This window comes from Sus scrofa, chromosome 9, assembly GCF_000003025.6.
Source record: "Sus scrofa isolate TJ Tabasco breed Duroc chromosome 9, Sscrofa11.1, whole genome shotgun sequence".
NCBI classification, from domain to species: domain Eukaryota; kingdom Metazoa; phylum Chordata; class Mammalia; order Artiodactyla; family Suidae; genus Sus; species Sus scrofa.
This window is the reverse complement of record NC_010451.4, coordinates 118,021,271-118,046,375: the sequence shown is the minus strand read 5'-3', so window position 1 is coordinate 118,046,375 and position 25,105 is coordinate 118,021,271. Positions and strand designations below refer to the sequence as shown.

The window sequence follows — 25,105 nt, the reverse complement described above, 5'->3', positions numbered from 1 at the left end:
AAAATTGTTAATTTGGTCTTGAGTAAGTATTATGTATCAAACAAGTGATATTGGCTATCTCTAGATTTTGATATTTTACTTTTTTTCTTTGAGAGATTGTTTTATTTTTTCCCCTCCAGTTTCATTAAGATATAATTGACGTACAGCACTGTATAAATTTAAAATGTATAACTTAATCATTTTTATATATCATGAAATAATTACCACAGCAAGTTTAATGAACATTCATTATTTTGTAACCAGAAATTTGCATCTTTTGGCTACTCTTCTCTAATTCCCTGTCACCTACTCCCCTCTGGTAACCACATATCTGATCTTTTTTCCTATGAGTTTGTTTTCTGATTTTGAAGTATAATTGACCTACAACAGTATGTTAGTCCCTGATGCACAACATGATGATTCAATATTTCTATGCATTTCAAACTAATCACCACAGGAAGTCTAGTGACTTAGCATAATACTTAGCATAATACCCTCAGGATTTTGATATTTTATTGTTTTTGATATTTTGATGTTTTTGATATTTAATTTCATCCTTCTCTGTAAATGTGTTTGTAAAGCATTCATACCAAAGACCCCTCAGTATTTGCTTAAAGATTTCAACAGGAAGAATTTAAAGGCCATTAAGTATAAAAGGTAAGAGGTGACCATGAGATGTTTTGCTGAATTAGTGGTCAGAGTCAGTGGAGTTGAAAATGCCCATAGACCAAAAGGCAAAAGGCTTCAGTAATGGTAGGAAATAACTGAGACATTTATAGATGTCCCAGATCTGTAGACAGTGATTTGGTTCCTTGGATTGAGCCAGACCAGAGTGTTTTTAATGTTACTGTGGAAGACTAATTATTGGGAATGGCTACTGAATGCAGTGAAAGTGGTAAGTCCCTATCTAGTCTGAGGCATGAAAGAATTTACCACTTGACCCACTTTTATTTGAAGGAATTCCGAGACAGACTGTGTCTTTGAGGGAGAGCAAAGTTTCAGTTAAGGTAGGAGTATTGTGTGAAAAATTTTTAGGGTGTAGTTAAATTCATTAAAGTAGATGAAAGAATTGAAAGAATTTGACAGTGCTAATTACTTTTTTTTTTTTAACCACTCTTCCCCACCCCCTAGTGGTTTCTGTGATACTGTACTATCTTTTCTCCTGGTTTTGTGGCTACCCCCTTGCCCTTATTAATAGTTAACATAGGAGTTCCCATTGTGGCTCAGAGGGTTAAGAACCCAACTTGTATCCATGAGGATGTGCGTTTGATCCCGGGCCTTGCTCAGTGGGTTAAGGATTTCGTGTGCTGCAAGCTGCAGCAACCTCTAACCTAGGACCTAGGGTTGCAAGCTAAGCAACCCCTAGCGTGGGAATGTCCATATGAAGCAGGCATAGCCCTTAAAAAAAAAAAAAAAAAAAAAAAAAGTGAGCACTGACCTGCTTCTTCTTCCTTTGATGTTCCCTGCACTCAATTTAAAAAAATTTTTTTTTTTTATTTCCCCAATACAATTTTTTTTTCTCCTGTTTAGCATGGTGTCCCAGTTATACATACATGTATACATTCTTTTTTCTCCTAATATCATGCTCCATCATAAGTGACTAGAGATAGTTCTTGGTGCTACAGAGCAGGATCTCATTGCTAATCCATTCCACAGGTAGTTGTTTGCATCTATTAACCCCAAGCTCCGAGTCCATCCCACTCCCACCCCCTCCCCCTTGGCAACCACAAGCCTATTCTCCAAGTCCATAATTTTCTTTTCTGTGGAAAGGTTCATTTGTGCAGTATATTAGATTCCAGATATAAGTGATAGTGTATGGTATTTGTCTTTCTGACTTACTTCACTCAGGATGAAAGTCTCTAGTTCCATTTGTGTTGCTGCAAATGGCATTATTTTGTTCTTTTTTATGGCCAAGTAGTATTCCATTATGTATACATACCACATCTTCTTGATCCAATCATCTGTCGATGGACATTTGGTTGTTTCCATGTCTTGGCTATTGTGAATAGTACTGCAATGAACATGCGGGTGCATGTGACTTTTTAAGGAGAGTTTTGTCTGGATATATGTTCAAAAGTGAGATTGCTGGATCATATGGTAGTTCTATGTATAGTTTTCTAAGATACCTCCATACTTTCTCCATAATGGCTGCACCAGCTTACATTCCCAGCAAGAGTGCAGGAGGGTTCCCTTTTCTCCACACCACCCCCAGCATTTGTTATTTGTGGACTTATTAATGATGGCCATTCTGACTCGTGTGAGGTAGTTTTGATGTACATTTCTCTAATAAACAGTGATGTTGAGCATTTTTTCATGTGCTTGTTGACCATCTGTGTATCTTCCTTGGAGAAACGTCTATTCAGATCTTTTGCCCATTTTCCCATGGGGTTGTTTGGCTTTTTTGCTGTTGAGTTGTGTAAGTTGCTTGTATATTTTAGAGATTAAGCCCTTGTCAGTTGCATCATTTGGAACTATTTTCTCCCATTCTGTAAGTTGTCTTTTTGTTTTCTTTTTGGTTTCTTTTGTTGTGCAAAAGCCTGTCAGTTTGATTAGGTCCCATTGGTTTATTTTTGCTTTTATTTCTGTGGCACCTGATTTTTATTCTTATCTCTTCTGACTATACTGATTGACGTGGGGTGATTTCATTCATTGTTGTAACTTCAGATTTATTATTTACCTTTCTCATAGCTTTTAGGACTTTGTATGTATTATTATTTACCCTGCTTATTCTGTCTTTTCTCACTGTTTTTTCTACCTGACAAAATTATGTTAGTCTTTCAAGGATCAGCATTTCATTTAATTTCAAATCCTATTTCAGTTATCCATTTGCCTTTCTCTTCTCCCCAAGTTTTCTATCTAGATTAGGAGCAGTTGGTACTCTTTTAATTCTCTGTATACTCCATTATCATAATGCTTCCTGTGATATTTCAACTATTGGTTTACTTATTTGCCATTTCCCATAGACTGAATTCCGTGAGGGCAAGGGCTAGAGTTTTCTACATCCTGTGTCTCACAGGGCTTAGGATTGATAAATTAATATATTATCCACTATATATGTATTGCCACAGAAGAAAAGGTGCTTCCCTACTGGTCATTAAATAAATGTAAGTTAAACAATAAGGTTCACTTTTTAAGAAGCAGCATAGCATGGTAGTGAACAGTGTGAATTCTGGAACAATAAGGCTGCCTTGATTTCAACTCCAGTTCTGTCAAAAGAAGCAGCATAGCATGGTAGTGAACAGTGTGAATTCTGGAACAAGAAGGCTGCCTTAATTTCAACTCCAGTTCTGTCATATACTTGCTGAATGATCTTGAGCAAGTCACTTAACCTCTCTCTGCTTCATGTTCCTGGTTCACATCTGGCAATAAGTATTATATAAGTATTTGTTATTATTATTTTACATTTTAAAAATTGGCTCAATATATTTGGCTTAAACTAAGACAGCTGCTTATACATAATTGTAATAGGAATTTAAATTCGATAGTGTTTCTGGGAAGCAGTTTTATTTTATATAGTGAAGATTTCCTAACTATTTCTTTTGATCAAATAATTTCATTTTAATTACTTCAATAAAATTTGAAATGTAGGCTTGTATAATTTGAAATGAAGATTCATATGTTCCAGAATTATTTATGATAATTTCCAATTTTGTGTGTGTGTGTGTTTCTGTGTGTTTTATGGCTGCACATGTGGCATATGAAAGTTGCCAGGCTGAATTGGAGCTGCAGCTGCCGGCCTACACCACAGCCATGGCAACAGCAATGAAGGATCTGAGCCACATCTGTGTCTTACACCACAGATCACGGCAACACTGGATACTTAACCCACCAAGTAAGGCCAGGGATCGAACCCAAATCCTCATGGATACTAGTCAGGTTCATTACCACTGAGCTACAAGGGAACTCCCAGTTTGCAAACAATTTAAATCTCTGATGAGAGGACCTTGGTTAAATATATCATTGAATGTGATGCACTAATGAAAATATTTGCACTTTAATGGCATGGAGAAAAGTTATGGTATAATAGGTAAGATATCGAAGATAAAACATTATCTTAAGTATGTTTTAAAAAATACCTAGGAGGTTAAGTTGTGATTGGATTTGGGTGGTAGAATTTAATCTCTGAGACTAATTTTATTTTTCAAATGGAGTTAGCAACTGATATGCTAACATTAATTGCTGACAATTAAATGAGGTAATTTGAAAGTTACTTGAATGTCTTCTGTTTTTATTAAGTCACATTGTCATTGTTGTTCATCTTTAGTATTTTTATTATAAAGTCAATCCTTGTCATATTAAAGGAAGTACAACATTGTGTTTCCTTAAATATTAAGTCTTTCCCTTTACTCTTTTATTTCTTTTGGCTGTGCCCATCGTGTGTGGAAGTTCCCAGGCCAGGAGTTGAACACTCAGCACAGCAGCAACCCAAACTGCTGCAGTGACACTGTGGGATCCATAACCCTCTGCATCACAAGGGGATTCCTGCATTTACTTTTTAATGCCTTTTGTCTGCAGTTTTTCACCCTTACAATTTACCATTACTGCCCAGTTTCCTAAAAATCATTTTACAAATATAAGTTGTTTTATGATTGCAGTGATGCCAGTGTGGCTTGGTTTAGACTTTTCTTTTTCCCTCTCTCTCTAATCTACAGCAACTGGAGCAGATCCAGAAGGAGCTAAGTGTTTTGGAAGAGGATATCAAAAGAGTGGAAGTATGTTATCAATTTTTCACATCTCTACTAATTTTCATTTTCATGAAATTTTGCTTTTTCTTTAAATTGTGTGAAATTTATAAGTTTGGTCTCCATTTTATAGGAAGTAACAGATGTTACTTCAATTTTAATTGAGAGTGCATTTTCGCAGAGTAAGCATTCTAAACACTTTCTTTATGATAAAATGTATTCTAAATTTGTTTCACAGTGTTTTATTGCCATCATTATTCTTAGAGTGAAAAAAAAATCAGTTTTCTTGCTTTGCCATCATGTTAACTTAAATCAACTCCCACAAAACTCTCAATTATTGCCATCAAAATGATATGTCACGATTCCATTCTTTATTAAATCAGGAAGTTCTTACATATGTCTATTGTGATAAGATGATTTTAAAAAAGAGATGAGAACAAATTAATAATAATCTAGGACTTTATAGTATAATATAGTTTACTTCTAGAAATCCATGAGAGGATCTTAGGGAGGCTTATAGGCTATTATGATTGAGGTTATTTTCTTCAGCTATATTTAAATTTAGTATGAGTTATACTTTATTCACATATGTTATAATTTTCATTTGCATGTATAAATGATAGAGTTTAATATTTTGTGGAAGTTCAGTATCCCATGTGGCAGTCCTGATTTGTTACTACTGTATTGATGTTCCTTGCTTGGCTGTATGATTGAACTAGGCTCGGATTAGCCAGAAATAATTCTACCTGATTATGCATCTTCAGTGGCATTTAAAAATTTACTGTTTTCCCATAGATTAAATGTAGCATATAGCAAAGCAGGCCAGGCTGTTGGTATGATTCAGTCATAATTTATGCAGTAATAATTTATTACAAGGCCTTTTCCTCTAAGTTAATGACCAGAGGTTAGAGTTTAACCAACAAAGCTAATATTTGCATCAAGAGGAGCATTATTTTTTGTAATGTTTGCAGAGAATATTTAAAAGCAGAAACTGACATTCTGTTTTTCTCTACTTTGGAGAGTTGAACCTAATGATCCAGTTGCCATATTGTCATATTTATCTTAATATTTATCAGTAGGTTCTCACCTGGATTAATGATGAGCTAGTTCACTATTCACAAAGTGTACTGTACATCTCACTTAAAATATTTACATTTGTCTTTTTCTATATTAAGTGACTTCATAAGTGATGAAAAATATTTATGAAAGAGTTCTTTGTTAAGAATGTGTACCATAGAAAAGGCTTGTCTCTTAACTTTCAGATATTCTTGCTTTTGTATTCTATGGAGAGAAAGCCTTGAAACAGACATTTGGATGTTGAGATAAAAAGGGACTGATAAAACCTGGGATTGGAAAGGAATATGGTATCATAACTCCTTTTGATTTATATATCTTCTGTTTGAAGTGTCTATAATTGTAATAATTGTGCTTCCAGGAAATGAGTGGCTTATACTCTCCTGTCAGTGAGGATAGCACAGTGCCTCAATTTGAAGCTCCTTCTCCATCACACAGGTACAGAGCTTGAAACTTGTAATTGCTTAGGATTTATATTACAAAGTGCACATATGGTACTAGTCCTTGGGAGCCTTTTCCATGTAATGTACAAAACCCCTGAGAAATTACTTTTGGTCATGATCTAGAAATGAGATTCAGATGGCCCATCTGTTTCCTTAATTCTTTGAATTTTCATGCCAGCAACTGTTAGTGAGTAGAATATTATAATAGTATGAATTCAGAGTTGGATTAAAAGTTGGGTGGATTACTTAAAATAATGACAGCTTTAAATATCTTGTGAGTTAAAATCAGATGACATTAAAAATCTATAACTTAAAAACATGAAATGGTAATAAGTAGAGAAGAATTAGATAAAGTAAAACCTTTGACTTTTCCACTAACCTGTTGAATTTTCTTGCGGATCACTTTCCCCAGATTTAAAATGAGGATATGAAATAGTTCTGTTGGCTAGGATATCCCTGATGTCTTCTGACTCCATATTATTAATTTAATTAAGCCTTCCCTTCTACATGCTCTATAGAGCAGGAATTATATAGGTCTTCCTGGTCACTCTTTCCTTAGGTTTTAGAGTAGTAGTGGTGACTGGCTTCCTTCAGTAAGTGTTTGTGAAATATAGTGAATATCTGTGGTCCCTGTGTAACTCTCACATTCAATTTGATGAAATACCTACTACCTAAAATTTGAATTCAAATTTGTTATGTTCATAGCAAGAGCAATTTTACTTGTTTTTAATTTGATGATCCATTTAGGCTGATGGTCCAGTGGGGACTTTCTGGACAGATAGTTTCAGGATAACACATGGATTATCAGGTAGTCCAGTGACAGTACAAGACATTATACTAACCTTCAGAACATGTATCAATTCAGGAAGCCTATTTTCTGTGTTATTTGAGGTGATATATAGGGAACGGGGCACAAAGAATAGTCTAGATAACAAAAATCCCTAGAATGTTTGACATTTTTCATTAACTGTTTTATGGAGAATCCTTGCCAATTCTAGGTGATTCCAGGGGCACCTTACCCTTGTAATTCAGCTTGTTTTCTGCATATTTTCTTTTCTTTTGAACACTTGGGAATGACACGGTCTGTGAGATATTACCTTTAAGCTTAGCATTCACTTCCTGATGTACAGGGGGGTCTTTGTCAATAGAATGTTTATTATGTGTGTGCATGCAGGCAAGTAAAGGTTGTCGTATCATTAACTCTTCTCTTACAAACTGATAATTCTCAGTGTCATATCACTCTCTGTTTAACAGTAGCATTTCTTTCTATCTGTTGTGTCCAGGTCCTTGTTCACTCTCTCATTGATGGCTTTTAATAGCATATAGATAATATAGCATTATATTCATTTAACTGGCTCTGTTTATTGAATACCTCTGATGCACTAGATACTGCTCTGAGTGTTAAATCCAGCTGGCAAGATCCCTTCCCTTATGGAGCTTCCCTTTTGGGGTGTTGTGTGTGTGAAGGTTGGGGAAGATGCTACGTGAGCAAATTTATAATGTAGTAATTCTAGTACATAATATATCAGTAGTACTTTAGCAAGGACAGTAGAAATACCAGGGAGCTGACACATGAATGAAATAAAGTGAAAATATAATAAAAAGTCATGGGAAGGAGTTTCCATTGTGGCTCAGTGGGTTATGAACCCGACTAGTGTCCATGAGGATGTGGGTTTAATCCCTGGCCGTGCTCAGTAGGTTAAGGATCTGGCATTGCTGTGAGCTGTGGTGTAGGTCACAGAAATGGTTTGGATCCTGCATTGCTGTGTCTTTGGTGTAAGCTGGCAGCTGCAGTTCCGACTGGACCCCTAGCCTGGGAACTTCCATGGTGGAGTTTTGAGCAGGATCTATTTAGATTTTAAAATATTTACTGGGGTTCCTACATAGAGGATAGATAGGAGACTTTCAGTGTCCCTATCAATTCTTGGCCGTTGGAAACTAGGAGGAAAGTTTGTAACATTTTAAGAGTCCAGAGGAGAGGATATGGTGGCGTGGATTAGAATTTTATTGGTGGAAGAGAAGAGAAGTGAAAAAGTATTGTAAAATAAAGTATCCTGTCCCATAGAAGATATAGTATTTCATGGAGTCTATGAAACCTTTGTTGGAGAATTGCTAAAATCTTATGGAAAGCCTTGTCAAATGAGATTCTGGCACAGTTAGACTGGTTAACAAAATGAGAAGATAGGCAAACATGGTATTTTCTTCAAAAGAGTCTTTTGGTATTTTCTTAAAACAGGTAATTTGATTATCACTCAGACTTTGAGAAAGACACTTGGGAAAAATGATGTCTCCTTAAATACTCTTGAGAAACGACCCTTAAGATTAAGATATAAAATTAAACATGGAAAGAATGTTACTTTATTCTATCAATATTTGAGTTTGCTTTATTTTTAGGAAATAGCCTGAGGTTGAGTTATCATTTTTTCCCTCTAGTTATTAGCTTCATTATTTAAATGCCAGACAGTTTTTGTTTTTATTCCTCACTGTAGCATTTTGGTCTCTCTTTTAAGTGGTTTACTTTAAAAAAAAAAAAAAAAGATTTTTTGTGAATTCATGGTTTTCCTATAATGAGGACCTTTTTAATAAGATCATTAAATCCCTTGTATAGATTTTGGTTTATGGTTAGATTTATGTATTTAATGAAAATAAAAAGACATACAGTTGTACCCAACCTCCTCCAGGATTTTGTCTTCCATGTACCATGATTAACTGTAATTGTCATACCTTGTCTATTCTCTTCCTGCTGCCTTGTTTAGACGCTGTATACCACATGGAGTCTAGCAATGTCTTTTAACTACCCTCCTACAGTGTATTGTGAGCAAGCTGATCATGTTACTTTCCTGCTTAAAATCCTTCAAGGGCTCTCTCTTACATGTAAATTGGCTTAGATTTAACTCTTTTGCATGACCTTCCATAGCCACCTGTACCCTGCTTATGGTTTTTGTGCTTTAGAATTGAATTTAACTCCCCAAACAAGATGTTAGGGTATATTTGCTTATATTGTTCCTTTTGCTTAGAAGTCTCCTCCTGGATTCCTCTCTTTAGTAGTTCCCCTCTCCCGCTGCCACACCCTCTACCCCCCAATCCAACCAGAATGAGCTTTTCTTTATTCTTTTTTGATACACCAGTGCCCAAGAAAAAAATGAAGGGGAGGAGGAAAGGGGAAGATGAAACTAACCATTTTTTTTTTTATTACGAAAGATTCCTGCTTATTTGGTCCTGCTCATAGTATGTGTACTAGTTTGTGCAGACTTCCCTTGCTGTGCTATAATCCTGTGAATATTGGGATTTTCTTATACCCCTACATTTTTATGTGAGCATTTATATATAATAGAACTTAAAATAGGTTTTTGAATAAATGTATAATTAACCTAGAATATCATTTAATTTTCATAGTTTGTGAAAATTTGATTGAAGCATGACCTTTAGTATATTTAGTAAGTAAACTAATTAATATAATTTTTAAAAAAAACCTGTCAGGCTTCATTGTTATAGGTTTAGGGGACAGTATGTAATTATTTTCTTGATAAAATTAGGCAAAAAAATTTTTTAATCCACTTTTAAGTCTTAATCCATTGCAAATTTCCTATATTAGAACTAGTTCAAACCCAAAGATTGCTGCTTTCAGGGCCTTTTTAATTCTTTAGATTCTGAGGAAGGAATTTTCCATAATTCACAGGATTAACTATAGTTTATATTTCATTGTTGCATACCAGTATGTGTCAAATCATGAGTAAACTGGACAGTGATAGGCAAGCACAGTCAACCTTTTACCTGTTGCCAAATGGAATTATTTTTGTTTTTGTTTTGTCTGAGAGTATGATTATGAGCGTATACATAGCATGGTCCATTCTTCTAGAGAATTATTAATATACTAGGCATTTTTAACTTTTTTAGCCCAAACTTTGTGTATGTAATAAAATGAAACATTTTAGTCAGATCTTCTTGACTTTTGATCTTGATTTTGTTTAGATTAAAAACATTCTTAGACCAAAAAAATCTAAAATTAACATTTAGATTTTAATCTTCTTCAAAGCCATTTATTACCAGTAGCTTTGCCTGTAATTTTTAACATACATCTCATTGATGTGATTTCTGTCTCAGAAATCATCATCTCAGATTTCTTTTGTTTTTGTCTTTAAACCAAGCAAGTATTTCAGAATCGTCAGTTATTAGGCTCTCACCTCTGTATTTTTAGAACTTCCAAGAACTCGGTTTAAATACAGCATATTAGTTGAAACTTCTTTATCTGCTTGGGGATGAATATGCTTTTATATGATCCATATAATTATGGAGTTAAATTTGCAGAGTAACTCATGCTCTCCTGTGATAGAGTAGTAAATAAATGCAATATAAATACAAATAGTAAGTAAAATTAGTCTAGAATCTCTAATCTTTAAAATGCTTTTACCAGTAACAGACTTGCTATATAAGACACTTTTGTTTTTATTTAACTACTCTGTCAAATATTTTTGAAACTTAACCTTTCATTTGTGTTTCTATCATTTTTGACAAAGGTCCAGATGAAGCAAAATGTAGGTATCACAGAAGGGAAAAGCAAGGGGTCATTTTATGGATGCTGGGATTATTTAACTGTTACTATGAATGTATATAACAACACGGTAACTCAACTATACTCCAATAAAATTTAAAAAAGAATATGTGTGTGTGTGTGTATATATATATAGAGAGAGAGAGAGAGGGAGGGAGGGAGCAAGAGAGATAAATCAGTACCTTGTGAATTTGTATATTTTATAATTTGAATGAGTAAACTAATGAAATTCAATTCAAGGAATTTGATACTGTATAATGACTTCCGGACTAGGTTAAGAAATTACTTTTTAACTCAGCCACACAGTTCTCCACAGTTATATTTATCTGAGCGACCCTCCACCCCATCCCCATGCGCCAAGTCATTAAAAAGACATAGGTGTGGTGGGGAGAGGGTGGTGGTTAGGGTTGGCTGTTTGGTATAGTGGATGAAAAGGGATTCATCTGCTGTATTTCTTGCATGTTGGGTCTTTGGCTGGATTATAACCTGTAACCAGAGCAGTGTTAATAGCCTCTTCTTACATATTAATTCTTACATTTATGGTAGTTTTTGGCAATTATTATTGGTTTAACTGCTTTATTTCACTTGGTAAGATAACTTTTCTTTTAAAATGGAGGAATTAAAATGTTTTTATGGTCAAGTCTAACTCTAATCCTTACAAATTTATTCCTAATTTATTATATATTTTAAACAAATCTTCTGAATAAACCTAAAGAGGTTTTGGGTTTTTTTGGTTTGTTTGTTCTTTTTTTTTTTCCTTTAGGCATATGGAAGTTCCCAGGCTAGGGGATGAATCTGAGCTGCAGCTGCCGGCTTATACCACAGCCACAGAATGTGGGATCCGAGCCGCAGCTCATGGAAATGCCAGATCCTTAATCCACTGAGCAAGGCTAGGAATTGAACCTACGTCCTCATAGATACTAGTTGGGTTCCACAACAGGAACTCCTCTAAAGAGTTTTTAATATAACATTTATTTCCCTTTGTCCAGGAGGGGAATTGTAATAATTTAGGAAATTCTCTGTACACAGCCTGACACTGTTTTCCGTATCTCCAAGGTTAGATGATTACAAACAGATCTGCTGTGCAACACTTGTATTCACTGTAGCCAGTATACCAAGGATTACTTGCCTTAACTCTGACCCTATACCATGCAGAGGAGTTGAATTTGATGCCATAGGCAGTGGAGGACATTGAAGAAGCTTATGGAATTTTCAACTTGAACAAAGAAACAAAACAGTAATAAACACATTTCCTTGGCAACAACGTAAAGGGTACTCTTTACACATCTGTAGTTTCTCATTAAATTGACAGGTAATAGAAATGTAGCAAGTTATGAAAAAGTTTTTTTGAAATAATGCAGTTTCCTTTATTTAGAATATTTGAAGAGAAATACTCAGTCATCAATTTTTGGAGGTGTATCAAACATGTATAAAACACAGTTTTAGGTACTGGAGATATAGTTGTGAATATGACAGACCCTAGAACTCTGCTCTCATAGTTTTATATAGGATGGAAAATAAGTTATGATGGCAAATTAATCTGCTTAAAGTATGGTGTATTTAGACTTTTTGATTCCAGTAATTAAAATAATCAAACTTTAGTAATTATATTTGATGTGTTGGTGTTTCAGGATTTAAAAAATCTTTGGGTTCTTGTTATAAACTGATTATCACTGCTTGGTGAAGGTATTAACAGTCCATTCTAATGTGAAATCTGGGGTATGAATAGGTCTCATGGAATCTACCAAGACTCTTATTTGACATGTAGATATTTGAACCCTACCCCCAAATCTCATCAGTAGGTGTGAGATGGGTCCCAGAGATTCAAATGTAGGCCTAGCAGATCATACTTTAAATATGCATAGATACTTGTTTAGTAGGTAGTGGATATGTCTATTACTGACATTTTTAATAATCTGATATGCTTACTTTTTCATAGAAGTAAACTCTGATGTTCAACACTAAAGTTGTATATCTATCTTAAATTTATTTCATCTTTGGGGAAGATAGTACGAAGATTTCTATTTCTCTTACTCTACTCAGTAGAGTTGTAGATCGTTCTGTAACGTAAACAGCACTTAGCCTAATGAACTGAGACTTTGACTGGCCTTATTAGAGGTGGATCAGTCTGTCAGTCTTATTCTTTTGAGCTTATTCTCTGTTTTTTGAAATCTACTAAGCAAGTTCTTTACTTTTAAAAGCAGTAAAGCAGCAGATTCAGACTCTTCCATCTTTCAGATGTTTGCTTTTTATATCTGCCAATATAAGTTTCTCCCTGAGGAAACTCTTCTTACAAAGAAAACATTGAAATGAATTGCCCTTTTGCTTTTTTTTTTTTTTCCAACTTTAGTAATACTGTGGAATTATGGGCATAAATATTAGGTTCACACAGTCCTCCTGTGTACTGTATAATTACAACCCTTTCTAACCATCTACAATTAAAAGGAGGCAGAAGGGTGTTGGGGCAAGTTCTTCCTGGAGATCTGGAATACTCTGATAACTTTCATTCTTTGAATAATGAATTGAATCTCTGTCTTTTTCCTAAAGATTATAGGTATGTACTCTGGAGCCCTTTATTTTGGGGAAGGGGTGGGGACACCCATGGCATGTGGAGGTTCTTGGGCCAGGGATCAAACCCATCACAGCTGTGACTGAAGCCAGAGCAGTGACAATGCCAGATCCTTAACCTGCTGAGCCACCAGTGAAATTCTGGAACCCAGTACTTTTGTTATTGAACTACCCTTGCATTCCTCAAGTGAATCCAAGCTTGTATGATATATAGGTTTTCATAACTTTTTTGGAAACCTCTGGAATCAAATGTGTTTCAGTATATGGTATTATTTCTGTCCTCCATACCCTGTATTGTACAATTTTAGAAAGTTAATACAGTACATGTGCTGTGTGTTATGTATACTGATGGAAGAGTAGAAGGCAGCTCCACATAATCAAGCACATTCATATTTTAGCATTGAAACATGAATGTAAACAATAAGATAAATGATACCAAATCTGTTCAGGTCAGGTTTTACCTTCAAAGAAGTTGCAGAAAATACTTGATTTTCATAATTTTGGGTTCTAGGAATTGAAGTTTTATTTCATCTTTTTTCAGCTCAATATTTTAAGAAGCCAAACTCTATATTGCTGAAAAGGCCATTGTAATCACCAGTGTTTAATTTTACAAAATCTGTTCTGTAAAATTGGTTGTAGATGTCTTGTTGAAGAGTTCCCATTGTGGCTCAGTGGCAATGAACCTGACTAGTATCCATGAGATACGGGTTCCATCCCTGGCCCTGCTCAGTGGGTTAAGGATCTGGCATTGCTGTGAGCTGTTGTGTAGGTCACAGACACAGTTTGTGACCTTTTAATGAGACCAAGACATTGTGTAAGAAAAGATTTCATGTCTATTTTCAATTGAATTTTGCATCAAAATCAGGAAATTATTTTTATCTTAGAGAACTGTATTTGCAAAAGTTGCAGCTGTCAGAGTAAGAGTATATGCGTATTAGGTAGTTTTTGTGATTTGCGCATATTATTCTCAAATAGTCCTTAGAATAAATGCTGTGCTGTAAGTTTTGTTTTACAAATGACGAATATGAGTCATAGAGACGAAGCAGTTTTGCCTGACATCACCCAGTTAGTGGTGTAATCAGTATTTCTAAAGCAATCATCCTTACTAGAGATTACTGCCTTGGTAGAAAAGGAATAAAATAGTCACAAACTTTACTGTTTAAAAAAGTTAAAATCATACTTGGTTTTAATTAACACTCAAATTTATAAGCCACATTGTTTTCAGGTTACACGTTGCTCAGTATGTGTCATTTTGAGAAACCAGTTTAGGAATTTTATGTAAAATGCTGGGAAGAAAGTTTTGGCTATAACTCATATTTTCTTTTTCATTTTTTAAAGTTTCATTGTCTCTCTCTCTCTCTCTCTTTTTTTTTTTTTTGTCCTTTTAGGACTGCACCTGCAGCATATGGAGGTTCCCAGGCTAAGAGTTGAATCGGAGCTGTAGCTGCTGGCCACAAGCTGCAGCTGTGACCTACACCACAGCTCACGGCAATGCTGGATCCTTAACCCACTGAGCGAGGCCCGGGATCAAACATGCGTCCTCATGTATGCCAGTCAGATTCATTTCTGCTGAGCCACGATGGGAACTCCTTTTAAAGCTTTTTGAAGTGTAGTTGACTTACAATGTTGTGGTAATTTTTGCTGTACAGCAGGCAGTTCAGTTATACATATGCGCACATTCATTTTCTTGCAGATTTTTTCCCATCTAGATTATCACAGACTATTGGATAGAGTTTCCTATGCTATACAGTAGGTCCCGTTTGCCAGTCATTTCATATACTGCAGTGTGCATATGCCAGTCCCAAACCCTTATTCCATCCCTCCCTGCCACCCATTCCCTTTGGCAACCATAAATTCATTTTTCAAAATCTGTGAAGCTGTTTCTGTTCTGCAAGTAAGTTCATTTGTATATTTTTCTTAGATTCCACATGTAAGTGATACCATATGATGTTTGGCTTTCACTGTCTGACTGACTTCACTTAGTATGATAATCTGTAGGTCCATCCATGTTGCTCTAAATGACATTATCTCATTCTTTTTATGGCTGAGTAGTATTCCATTGTATATATATGTACCACATCTTCTTTATCCCATTCCTCTGCTAGTGGACATTTAGGTTACTTCCATGTCTTGGCTATTGTATATATAGTGCTGCAGTAACATTGGGTTGCATCTGTCTTTTCAAATTATGGTTTTCTCTGGGTAGATGCCCAGTTTATACTAATACAAAAACAAATCAGTGACAGCGGTTTCATGTGTGTACATAGGTTTTGTTGTTGTTGTTCATTCTGTTCCGTTATTTATTTAAAAACTTCATAGTTTTCTTTTTTAGTTTCTTTTTTTTTTTTTTTGCCTTTTAGGGCCACAATTGCAGGATATGGAAGTTCCCAGGATGTTCTCTCTTGGATACTAGTCGAGTTTGTTACCACTGAGCCACAATGTAGACTCCCATAGTTTTATTTTCTTTATGATCAGTCTTAAATTGTCTGAACACACTTTATTTTGCTCACATATTAAAAATCTCTTTAATTAGTTAATTTTGTATGTAATGGTAATTTAAATGTGAATTTATTTTTCTTCAAGTAAAAGTCCATTCTAAAACTAGTTAACTTATTTTTATCAAGAGTGAACCACTGTTGGAATTCCTGTTGTGCGCTCAGTGCTAACAAATCTGACTAGTATCCATGGGATGTCGGTTCAATCCCTAGCCTGCTCAGTAAGTTAAGGATCCAATGTTGCTGTGAGCTGTGGTGTAGGTCGTGGACTTGGCTCAGATCCCGTGTTGCTTGGCTGTGGCAAAAGCCGGCAGCTGCAGCTCTAATTCGACCCCCTAGTGTGAAATCTTCCATATGCCGCATGTGGGGCCCTAAAAAAAAAAAAAAAAAGAGTGAGCCACTGTTATCCCTTAGCTTCTTATTCATTATAGGTATAGTTTATATATGAAATTAACAGTCTTGTCTTCTAATTACAAAGTGTATCTTTGCTTTTGGAAGAAAATAATTTGAGTAGTTTTGTGACATCTACTAGCATAATTGAATTTCCTTTCTAACTTGAATTAATAGCTGTATAGTTTTCATATATTTTTAACCAAGCTCCTCATTGTCATCATCCAGAACATTAGGAATTCTTTTATCATCTTTTTTTCCCCATTGTGAGTAAAGTGTATTATTCCTAATTCAGTTTTAGTTACTACCTGCCCTTGCCATTTTTTGGTTGTCTTTATTTTTATAATTTATTTGAAATGATTTATTTTATTTATTTGACATTTATTTGAAATAATTAATAGCCCATATTTATAACTTGCTGGTTTTTTCACTTTTCTCCTTAAATTATGTCTTTTAAGTGGGTTGGGCTAATCTTGGATTTCTTCACTCTTCAATTATAGAGTATGATGTGCCTAGGGTGTGTAGCATGGTGGTTCACTGTAAACTCTGGAACTAGACCATGGGTTTGAATTCTAAATCTGCTGCTGACTTGTTAAGTTTGGCCAAATACATAATCTCTCAGTGGCAGAGTTTCCTCACTTGAGAAATGGGAATAATTAATGAACTAAATTAAATCTCATACTCTTTGAAGTATCTTATTCATTTAATAGATGGTGAAGCTGGAAGCCAAATAAGATCAATAATTTGCCCAGAGTCATTTGGCTGCTAACAGGTGAAATTAAAACCCACTCTGTACTTTTAAGAGTGCATCTCATTTTATAACCTTTATGATCCTTTGAATACTAAAAAAATGATTTTGTGTGTTTGTGTAAAGAGAACCATTGAAATTAGTACCCTCAATTGCTCACATTTCATTAGGATAAACAAGAATATAAACATTTTTATAGTAGAAATAGTGAAGAATTTTTAAAAAATGCATGTAACTGTTGATCTGTCATGGTTGATTCAAATGTTATGCCATTTTCAGATGTTAATAGTCTTTATAGGCTAATTTATTTAAAGATAGGAAGGAGCTAGGAGTGAGGTGATAAGGCAGATATGGTTAGAACTAATGGGAAGGGTATTAGAATAATATAGTTAGAACTAATAGTCTGGGCTTCTAGAGGTTTTTGTAGGAGTAGGTAGGAGAATGCCCAGAGAATATAACCAAATAGAAAGAACCAGTGGAGAAAACAGATTATGTTTGACTAGGGCAGAGGAAATTAGAACATAGGTATGGGGTTACGAAAGAAAGGTTATTGGTATTTTACCATTTATTCATTCTTTTGATAGTTTTCTTTCATATGAGATGATTATATCATAACATTTTGGAGCTTGGGGAGACTCTAGGTACAGCTGGAGATAGCTAGTTTCCCTCTGGTCACTGCAGATAAGGAAACTGAGCGATTTGTAGGGTATTTATTTGTCCAAGGGCACATAGCTGCAGTGTTCCATAGCTTTTGTTTGAATGCTTGTGCTCTTCTTCCAATACTCTTAAGTCCTCTTTTCCTTAAATAGAGTTCAAATAGCTGATATGAAAATGAAACTGTGGCAGTACTTCTGTGTATATACCTGATTAGTGATTTTTCCCTATTGACAGTCTTTCAAGGTGGGTATGTTTAAGGTGGTGTAAATATTCATTGACTTTTTTTTGCTTATGTGATATGTATTTATTTGATATCTAATTAAATTATTGGTAATATTTGCTTAGGAATAGAAATATGGAATTTACATGTGATATATTTTAGATTTACTGTTGCTAAGGGATTATATAAACTGAAATCACATTTTTCTTTCTTCATTTTGCAGTAGTATTATTGATTCCACAGAATACATCCAACCTCCAGGTTTCAGTGGCAGTTCTCAGGTAAGAGATATATCTAACAGTAGTGGTACCACAAAAATAATCACCCTAGTTGTAAAGTCACAGAGAGTTTACTGGAATGTCCTGTCATAAAGACAGCTGTTTCAAATGCTAGGGTATTGATTAGGACTTTAATAATTAGCTATATATTTGCTTATCACTGATGAGTTAAAAAAATTTTTTTTTAATATACTGGTAACATCCCAGACCTTGAGAGGGAAGGAAATACTATAAGAGGGAATTATGAATAATTAGGGCATTGTTTCTCTCAGAGATAGGAAAGTTGTAATTTATCAATGAATTACCCATCATCATTTTGAAACATGAAGTTTTTCTATGGAAAGGAAATTACAGATTTGAGTAGAATAGACCCTGACTTCACCTTTAATTAATTGTATGATTATTTTAATTTTTACGCTCTTCATCTCTGACTTGGGGATGCTCATATTTGTCACATCTAATTTTGAGGCCTTTTAACTTTTTATATTGAAATGACTTCATATTTAGAGAAAAGTCATAAGAATGCTAAAAATAATTCCTTTGTATTCTATATGCAGATTATCCAGATCTTAGCATTTTGACCACATTTATTTTATCAGCACGTGGAGGTCCCTGGGCCAGGGATTGAACCTGCAACTACTGCAGTGACAGTGCTTGATCCTTAGCTCAGGGAATTCTTTCATTCTGTCTCTCTTTTACATACATACACATAAAATTTTTTTTCTTTGGATTGTTTAAAGCACAGAATAATATTTCTTTATCTCTAAATACTTCAGTGTATATCTCCTTAAAAAACAAGGATATTGTCCTATGTAATCACAATATAATTTTAAAATTCAAGAAGTTAACATTGATATGCTATTTTTACTCCCTATGTCTTATTCAGATTTTACAAATTGTCCTTACATTATCCTTTATTGTATCCTTTTTTCCTTAAAATGAGAAAAATGGCATTTTTAATGCATGTTCATTTGTATATTCACTTTATGTGTTAGTGCAGTTATCTTTATCAAAATGGAAGGAAAATTCTTTTGGATCATACAGCTTTTGTTTATATTTTTCTTCTCTCACTACTTAGATGACTACCTCTTTTACTTTTATGGTTAGTTTGTGTAATTACTCTGTATATCCTTTGTTATCTTCAATTGCGTACTTGGATTTGGTCTGTTCTTTTTTATAGTAAGTTTATGGATTGGTTTGTATCTATTTCTGAACAGCCATGAACACATCAGACCTAGATGTTTTTATAAGGTATAAAGGATGTATCAGGAGAAATTTTTAAGAATTAAATTGAAACAGCCTTAAGAACTTGTATCTGGAAACAGCCTAGGCAATCACAGCTGGGCCTAAATATTCTCCTTTTAAACATAATCTCACAGAGTATCAAATTTAGACACAGCACTCTGGGACTGTGATGAAATGAAACAAAAAACAAGATCAATTTATAAACTTATTTAAGCACATACAAAAAGAATTGCTGTGCAAGCCACAAAAAAAGAGCAAACACACCTCTGTCCTGGCTGATAGGAGCAGTTGCTGCATCTTTACTAATTACAGCTTTAGTCTTACTGCGGGTTTCTGTTTGTCTATGTAATATTTATTAAGATACTCAGTCACAGAGTTATCCCCACTTCTTGACTGAATCTAATCCAGAGCAAATCCTTATTTCCTTGAACCCTCCCCCAAATCACTTAACATGAGCCTATATCTTATAAGTAGTTTGTAACATACTCTTACCTTAACCCAAAGTGTGCTGTGTTCTTTGTTGCAATGAGCAGTGATAAAACCTATTCAGCTACAAGTGTGTTCCTAATGGTCTTTGGCTGCTAGGCATTGACAACCTCTGCATAGAGGAAAAAGAGAAAATTTTCTACTGTTGCCATCTATAAAACATTGATTTGGAATTTCTAGCAAATTACATGAGCTAGGAACAATAAAAATTGAATCTGGGTGAAAAAGAAAAGCAGTTTGGATAGTGGTATTTTTCTCTTTGTTTTGTTTTTAGGTCAGCACCTACTGTTTTCATATATAAAGCAGAGTTCTGGTTTGAGGTGGTACACTAAGCCAATGTGATAATCTCTCTCCCACCTCTTCCACAAGAAATCCCATTGACGTATTGCTATCCTTACACTCTAAACTGAGAAGTAATTCATAGAAGATAAAAAGAATATTTAGGAAGGCTGCCTACCATGTGGGTCACTGTATGCAGATTAAAAGTGTGCTTTTGGGTGAAGCACACTCCCAGGAGACTCCAGCCTTAACATCCGTTGGGGGGACAGGGAAGTTGTTGAGCAGGAAAACCTGCTAGTGTTCTTGGGATAGAACTGCTATGACTCTTGTGCCAAAGTCCCTACCCTTCATTTCTAGCTATACTCTTTAGAAGAGAAAAATATAAAACAAATTGACACGAAATGAATTGGAAACAGAGTAGTTGAGGATAAGCCTGGCAAATGTAGGAATGGTAAGGAATATAGCAGAAACAAAGGAATAATAAAGGGAAGATAAGTACAGACCAAAATAGAACTCAAGTAAGAAAGCACAGAGGATAGATACAGTTTTTCACATAAGAAAAGATGTAATCCCCCAAAGCAGTAGTAATTTGTGTGGCATAATATAAAGCATTTGTATTTTTATAAAGCAAAAACTATTAGAAATTTTTTAAAATTGATTAAAACTTAAACATGGTAAAAGATTTTAAAGTATAGTCGTCCCTCAGTATCCATGGGGGATTGGTTCCAAGACCCTGACAGATACCAGAATCCAAGGATGCTCAAGTCTCTTATATGAATTGATGTAAACTTGTAAGTAACGTATGCAGCACATCCTCCTGTATATCTTATCATCTCTAGGTTACTTATAATACCTAATATAATGTAATGCTATTAAAAAGTTTTAAAATACAATGTGAAACTGTGTAAATAGTTGCCATTGCAGCTGCAAATTTGTTTTGCTCTTTGAAACTTTGTGGAATTTCTCTTTTTTTGGAATATTTTCTGCCTGCATTTAGTTGAATCTGTAGATTCAGAACCTGAGGATATAGAGGGCTAACTGTATAGCTCAAGAAGTAATTAAAATATTAATATTAGTAGTTAGGTAACATCTTCCATTTACTATTCATAGACATTGCTTAAGTATTTTACATGTATTAACTGCTTTAATTCTTAGAACTTTCCTATGAGATAAGTACTATTACTATTTTCTCTTTTATCGAGAAGGTAACTGGGGCACAGAAGAGTTAAGGAGGTTGCTCAAGGTAATATAGCTAGAGGAGGGAGCAGAGATTTTAACCTAGGCATGGTTTCAGGGCCTGTGCTTTTAAATATTAATTTACTCGACCAACGGTTTTGTTTTTTGTTTTTTAGTAACTCCTGCTTACTAGACACTATTTTAGTGAACAAAAGTAAAACATACAAAAACTGCTGTAACCAAATTTTCAGTCAAGTTGGAGGAATACTGATAGTAATAAAAATAGATTACCTTTAAACAAGAGAAGGTAAGGGAGCAAACTCTGTGAATATCTCTGGGAAGATCTTGACTGAGTGATAACAAGTATGTAAACCCTGGGGTAGAAGCATAGGTGACATAGTCAAGAAATCCATTATAGCTGGAGAGGAATGAACAAGGGGGAGAAAAATATAAATGAGGCCTCTTTGGTATATGGCTATCTTAGGTATTATAAGACATTGGATTTTTCTTTGGGTGAGATGAGTTAAACTTGATTTAATAGGTACTTCTTTCACTTCATAGTTTGCATCAAAGGATATACATTATTAATAGTAATCTTGGAGTATTTAGAAAAATAGATTGATTCAAAAACTGGATAAATTGTACCATTCTCTGAAAAAGGACCTTGAATAAATAACTAAGACAGACACAGAGTAAACTAAAGACCCTGAATTCCTTTTGTCAAAGTGTAGATTTAGATGTTGCTATGAACAATTCAAAAAATAATGCTGGAAAAAATATTATGTAGCAAAATTTATGAAATTTTGGTCAGAATTATCCTAAAATTTATATCATTAAATGGATTCATTTTTAGATAAGAATAAAAATAAGTGAACTAGGTATTGAACTCAGGAAAATAGGAAAAACACAAGATGATTAACGTTGAGAGAAATAAAAACAAGCCTATATAAGATTTAATTGGAATCAAGTTTCCTGACTTTAGACAATACTACAAAGCTACAGTCACCAAAACAATATGGTGCTGGCACAAAAACAGAAATATAGACCAATGAAACAGGATAGAAAGCCCAGATATAAACCCAAGTACCTATGGACAACTAATCTTTGACGAAGTAGAACAGAACATACAGTGGAAGAAAGATAGCCTCTTGAATAAATGGTACTAGGAAAACTGGAAAGCTACATGTAAAAGAATGAAAGTAGAACACTATCAAATACCATATACAAAAATAAACTCAAAATGAATTAAAGACCTAAATATAAGGCCAGAGCTATGAAACTCCTAGAGGAAAACAAAGGCACAATGCTCTTTGACATAAATCACAGCAACATCTTGTTTGATCCACCTCCTAGAATAATGACAACAAAGGCACAAATAAACCAGTGGGACCTAATCAAAATCAAAAGCTTTTGCATAGCAAAGGAAACCATCAAAAAAAACAAAAAGAAAACCCACAGAATGGGAGAATATCTTTGCCAATCATGCAACAGACAAGGGCCTAATCTCAAAAATATACAAACAACTCATGTAACTCAACAACAACAACAAAAACCCAAACAAATCAGTGGAAAAACGGGCAGAAGACCTAAATAGACATTTCTCCAAAGAAGACATATGGAGCCAATAGGCGTATGAAAAAATGCTCAATATCACTAATTATTAGAGAAATGCAAATCAAAACTACAGTTCTGACTCACCTCACACCAGTCAGAATGGACATCATTAACAAGTCAACAAATAACAAATGCTGGAGAAGGTGTGGAGAAAAAGGTACCCTCCTCCGCTGTTAGTGGGCATGTAAATTGGTACAACCACTATGGAAAACAGTATGGAGGTACCTCACGAAACTAAATATAGAGCTACCATATGATTCAGCAATTCCATTTCTGGGCATATAAAAACATTCCTTAAAAAAGACACATGCACCCGCATGTTCATTGCAGCACTATTCACAATAGCCAAGACATGGAAACAACCTAAATGTCTGTTGACAGATGAGTGGATTAAGAAGATGTGGTGCATATATACAATGGAATATTACTCAGCCATAAAAAAGAAGATCAATGCCATTTGCAGGATCTAGAGATTCTCATACCAAGTGAAGTAAGCCAGAAAGAAAAAGACAAATACCGTATGATATCACTTATTTGTGGAATCTAAAATATGAAACAGATGATCCTGTCTAAAAATAACAAACAGGTAAACAGAAAACAGAAACAGATCATGGCCAAGAAGAGCAGGCTTGGGGTTTCAGGGGTGAGGAGGGGAGGGAGTGGGATGGATGGGTTTGGGGGATGCAAACTGTTACATTTCTTCCATGTTTATTATTAAGTTTCTTAAAAATTAAGTATAATTTACAGTGTTAAGTGTTTCAGGTGTAGCAAAGTGATTCACTTATATATTCTTTTTCAGAATGTATATGTAAGTTATTATAAGATATTGAGTATAGTTCCCTCTGGTATGTAGTAGGTCCTAGTTGTTTGCCTATTTTATGCATAGTAGTTTGTATGCGTTAATCCAGTACTCCTAATTTATCTCTCTTCTGCCCTTCTATCCCTTTGGTAACCATAATTTGTTTTCTAATTCTGTGAATCTGTTTCTGTCTTGTAAATAAGTTTATTTGTGTCATATTTTAAATTCCACATGTAAATGTTATCCCGTGATATTTGTCTTTCTCTGTTTGGCATACTTCACTTAACATGATAATCTCTAAATCTATTCACATTGCTGCAAATGGCATTACTTCATTCTTTTATATGGTTTTTACATTGTAGCTTTTTTTTTTTTTTTTTTTTTTTTTTTGGCCATGCTCATGGCATATGGAAGTTCCTAGGCCAGAAACTGAACCTTCCCCGCAGCAGCGACCCAAGCCACTGCACTGACAACGCTGGATCCTTAACCTGCTGTGCCATAAGATAATTCCCATGTTGTGGCTTTAACCCTTTCTGTATCTGTAGTTCCTTTTCTGACAGAAGCCCACCTTTCATTATCAAAATACAATTTACTTATTGTCATAGACTTACTATAAAAATTAAGAAGAAACCAATATAGAAATTAATAAGAAAACAAATCTACTAACTAGTGTGTTGGATATTTAGTTAAATTTCTTTTTATCTTTAGTCTGAGAGAATATATAGTAAGTAATAGTGTGTTTGAAGGTTACTTGGATTTGTTAATTTTCCATGAATATTAACTGCAATATTTCTCTGAAATACAGTTAAGTTCATTTGTTTCTGGTTGTGTTCCAGCAACCACCTGCATCTTTATTACATACAAACTTTTAAAAAAATATATGAAATATTAACCTGATTCTAAAGATCAGAGCTATACAAAAAGTCATACTCAATAAATACCACCCCTTCTGCCCTTCTACTACTTCCCATACCCTTTATCTTTTCCCACTACCTTGTTTCTTACCCCCTATAGGTAACCAATTTTATTAGTCAGATTTTCATGATACACCTATATATTCTCTTATTTCTCCTTTCTTTTGCAAAGGGTGCCTTTCTCGGTGGTTCTCTTCTGCATTTTGCTTTTTTAAATTTAATAATTTATCATGAAAACAAATCCATAGAGGTACATAGAAATCTTTCTCATTTTTTATAGGTGCATAAGATTACTTAATCAGTTTGTTTCTTAAAGACAGTTTATATTATTTTGAAATTACAAGTAGTGCTGCAGTGATTAACTTGTGCATGTGTATTTTTATATTGTTGGAAGTGTATCTTCAGTGTAGATTCCTAGACTTGGGATTGCTGGGTCAAAGCTGTAGATGGATGGAAGGACAGACAGATTCATATTGCTAAATCATCTTCCTTCCCCAAAGGATTGT

General features: G+C 34.5%; 1 protein-coding gene across 6 annotated transcripts in view; it reads left to right on the top strand.

The window, feature by feature from the left end:
• The window catches only part of RFWD2 (ring finger and WD repeat domain 2), a 200,765-nt gene that overhangs the window by 67,893 nt on the left and 107,767 nt on the right, over nt 1-25,105 (top strand). For all 6 annotated transcript variants that reach the window (XM_021063674.1, XM_021063678.1, XM_021063675.1 and 3 more), the window contains 3 exons: nt 4,632-4,691; nt 6,097-6,173; nt 18,032-18,089. In XM_021063674.1, coding sequence (XP_020919333.1) covers nt 4,632-4,691; nt 6,097-6,173; nt 18,032-18,089 — 195 coding nt within the window. The remainder of the gene's footprint in view (nt 1-4,631; nt 4,692-6,096; nt 6,174-18,031; nt 18,090-25,105) is intronic.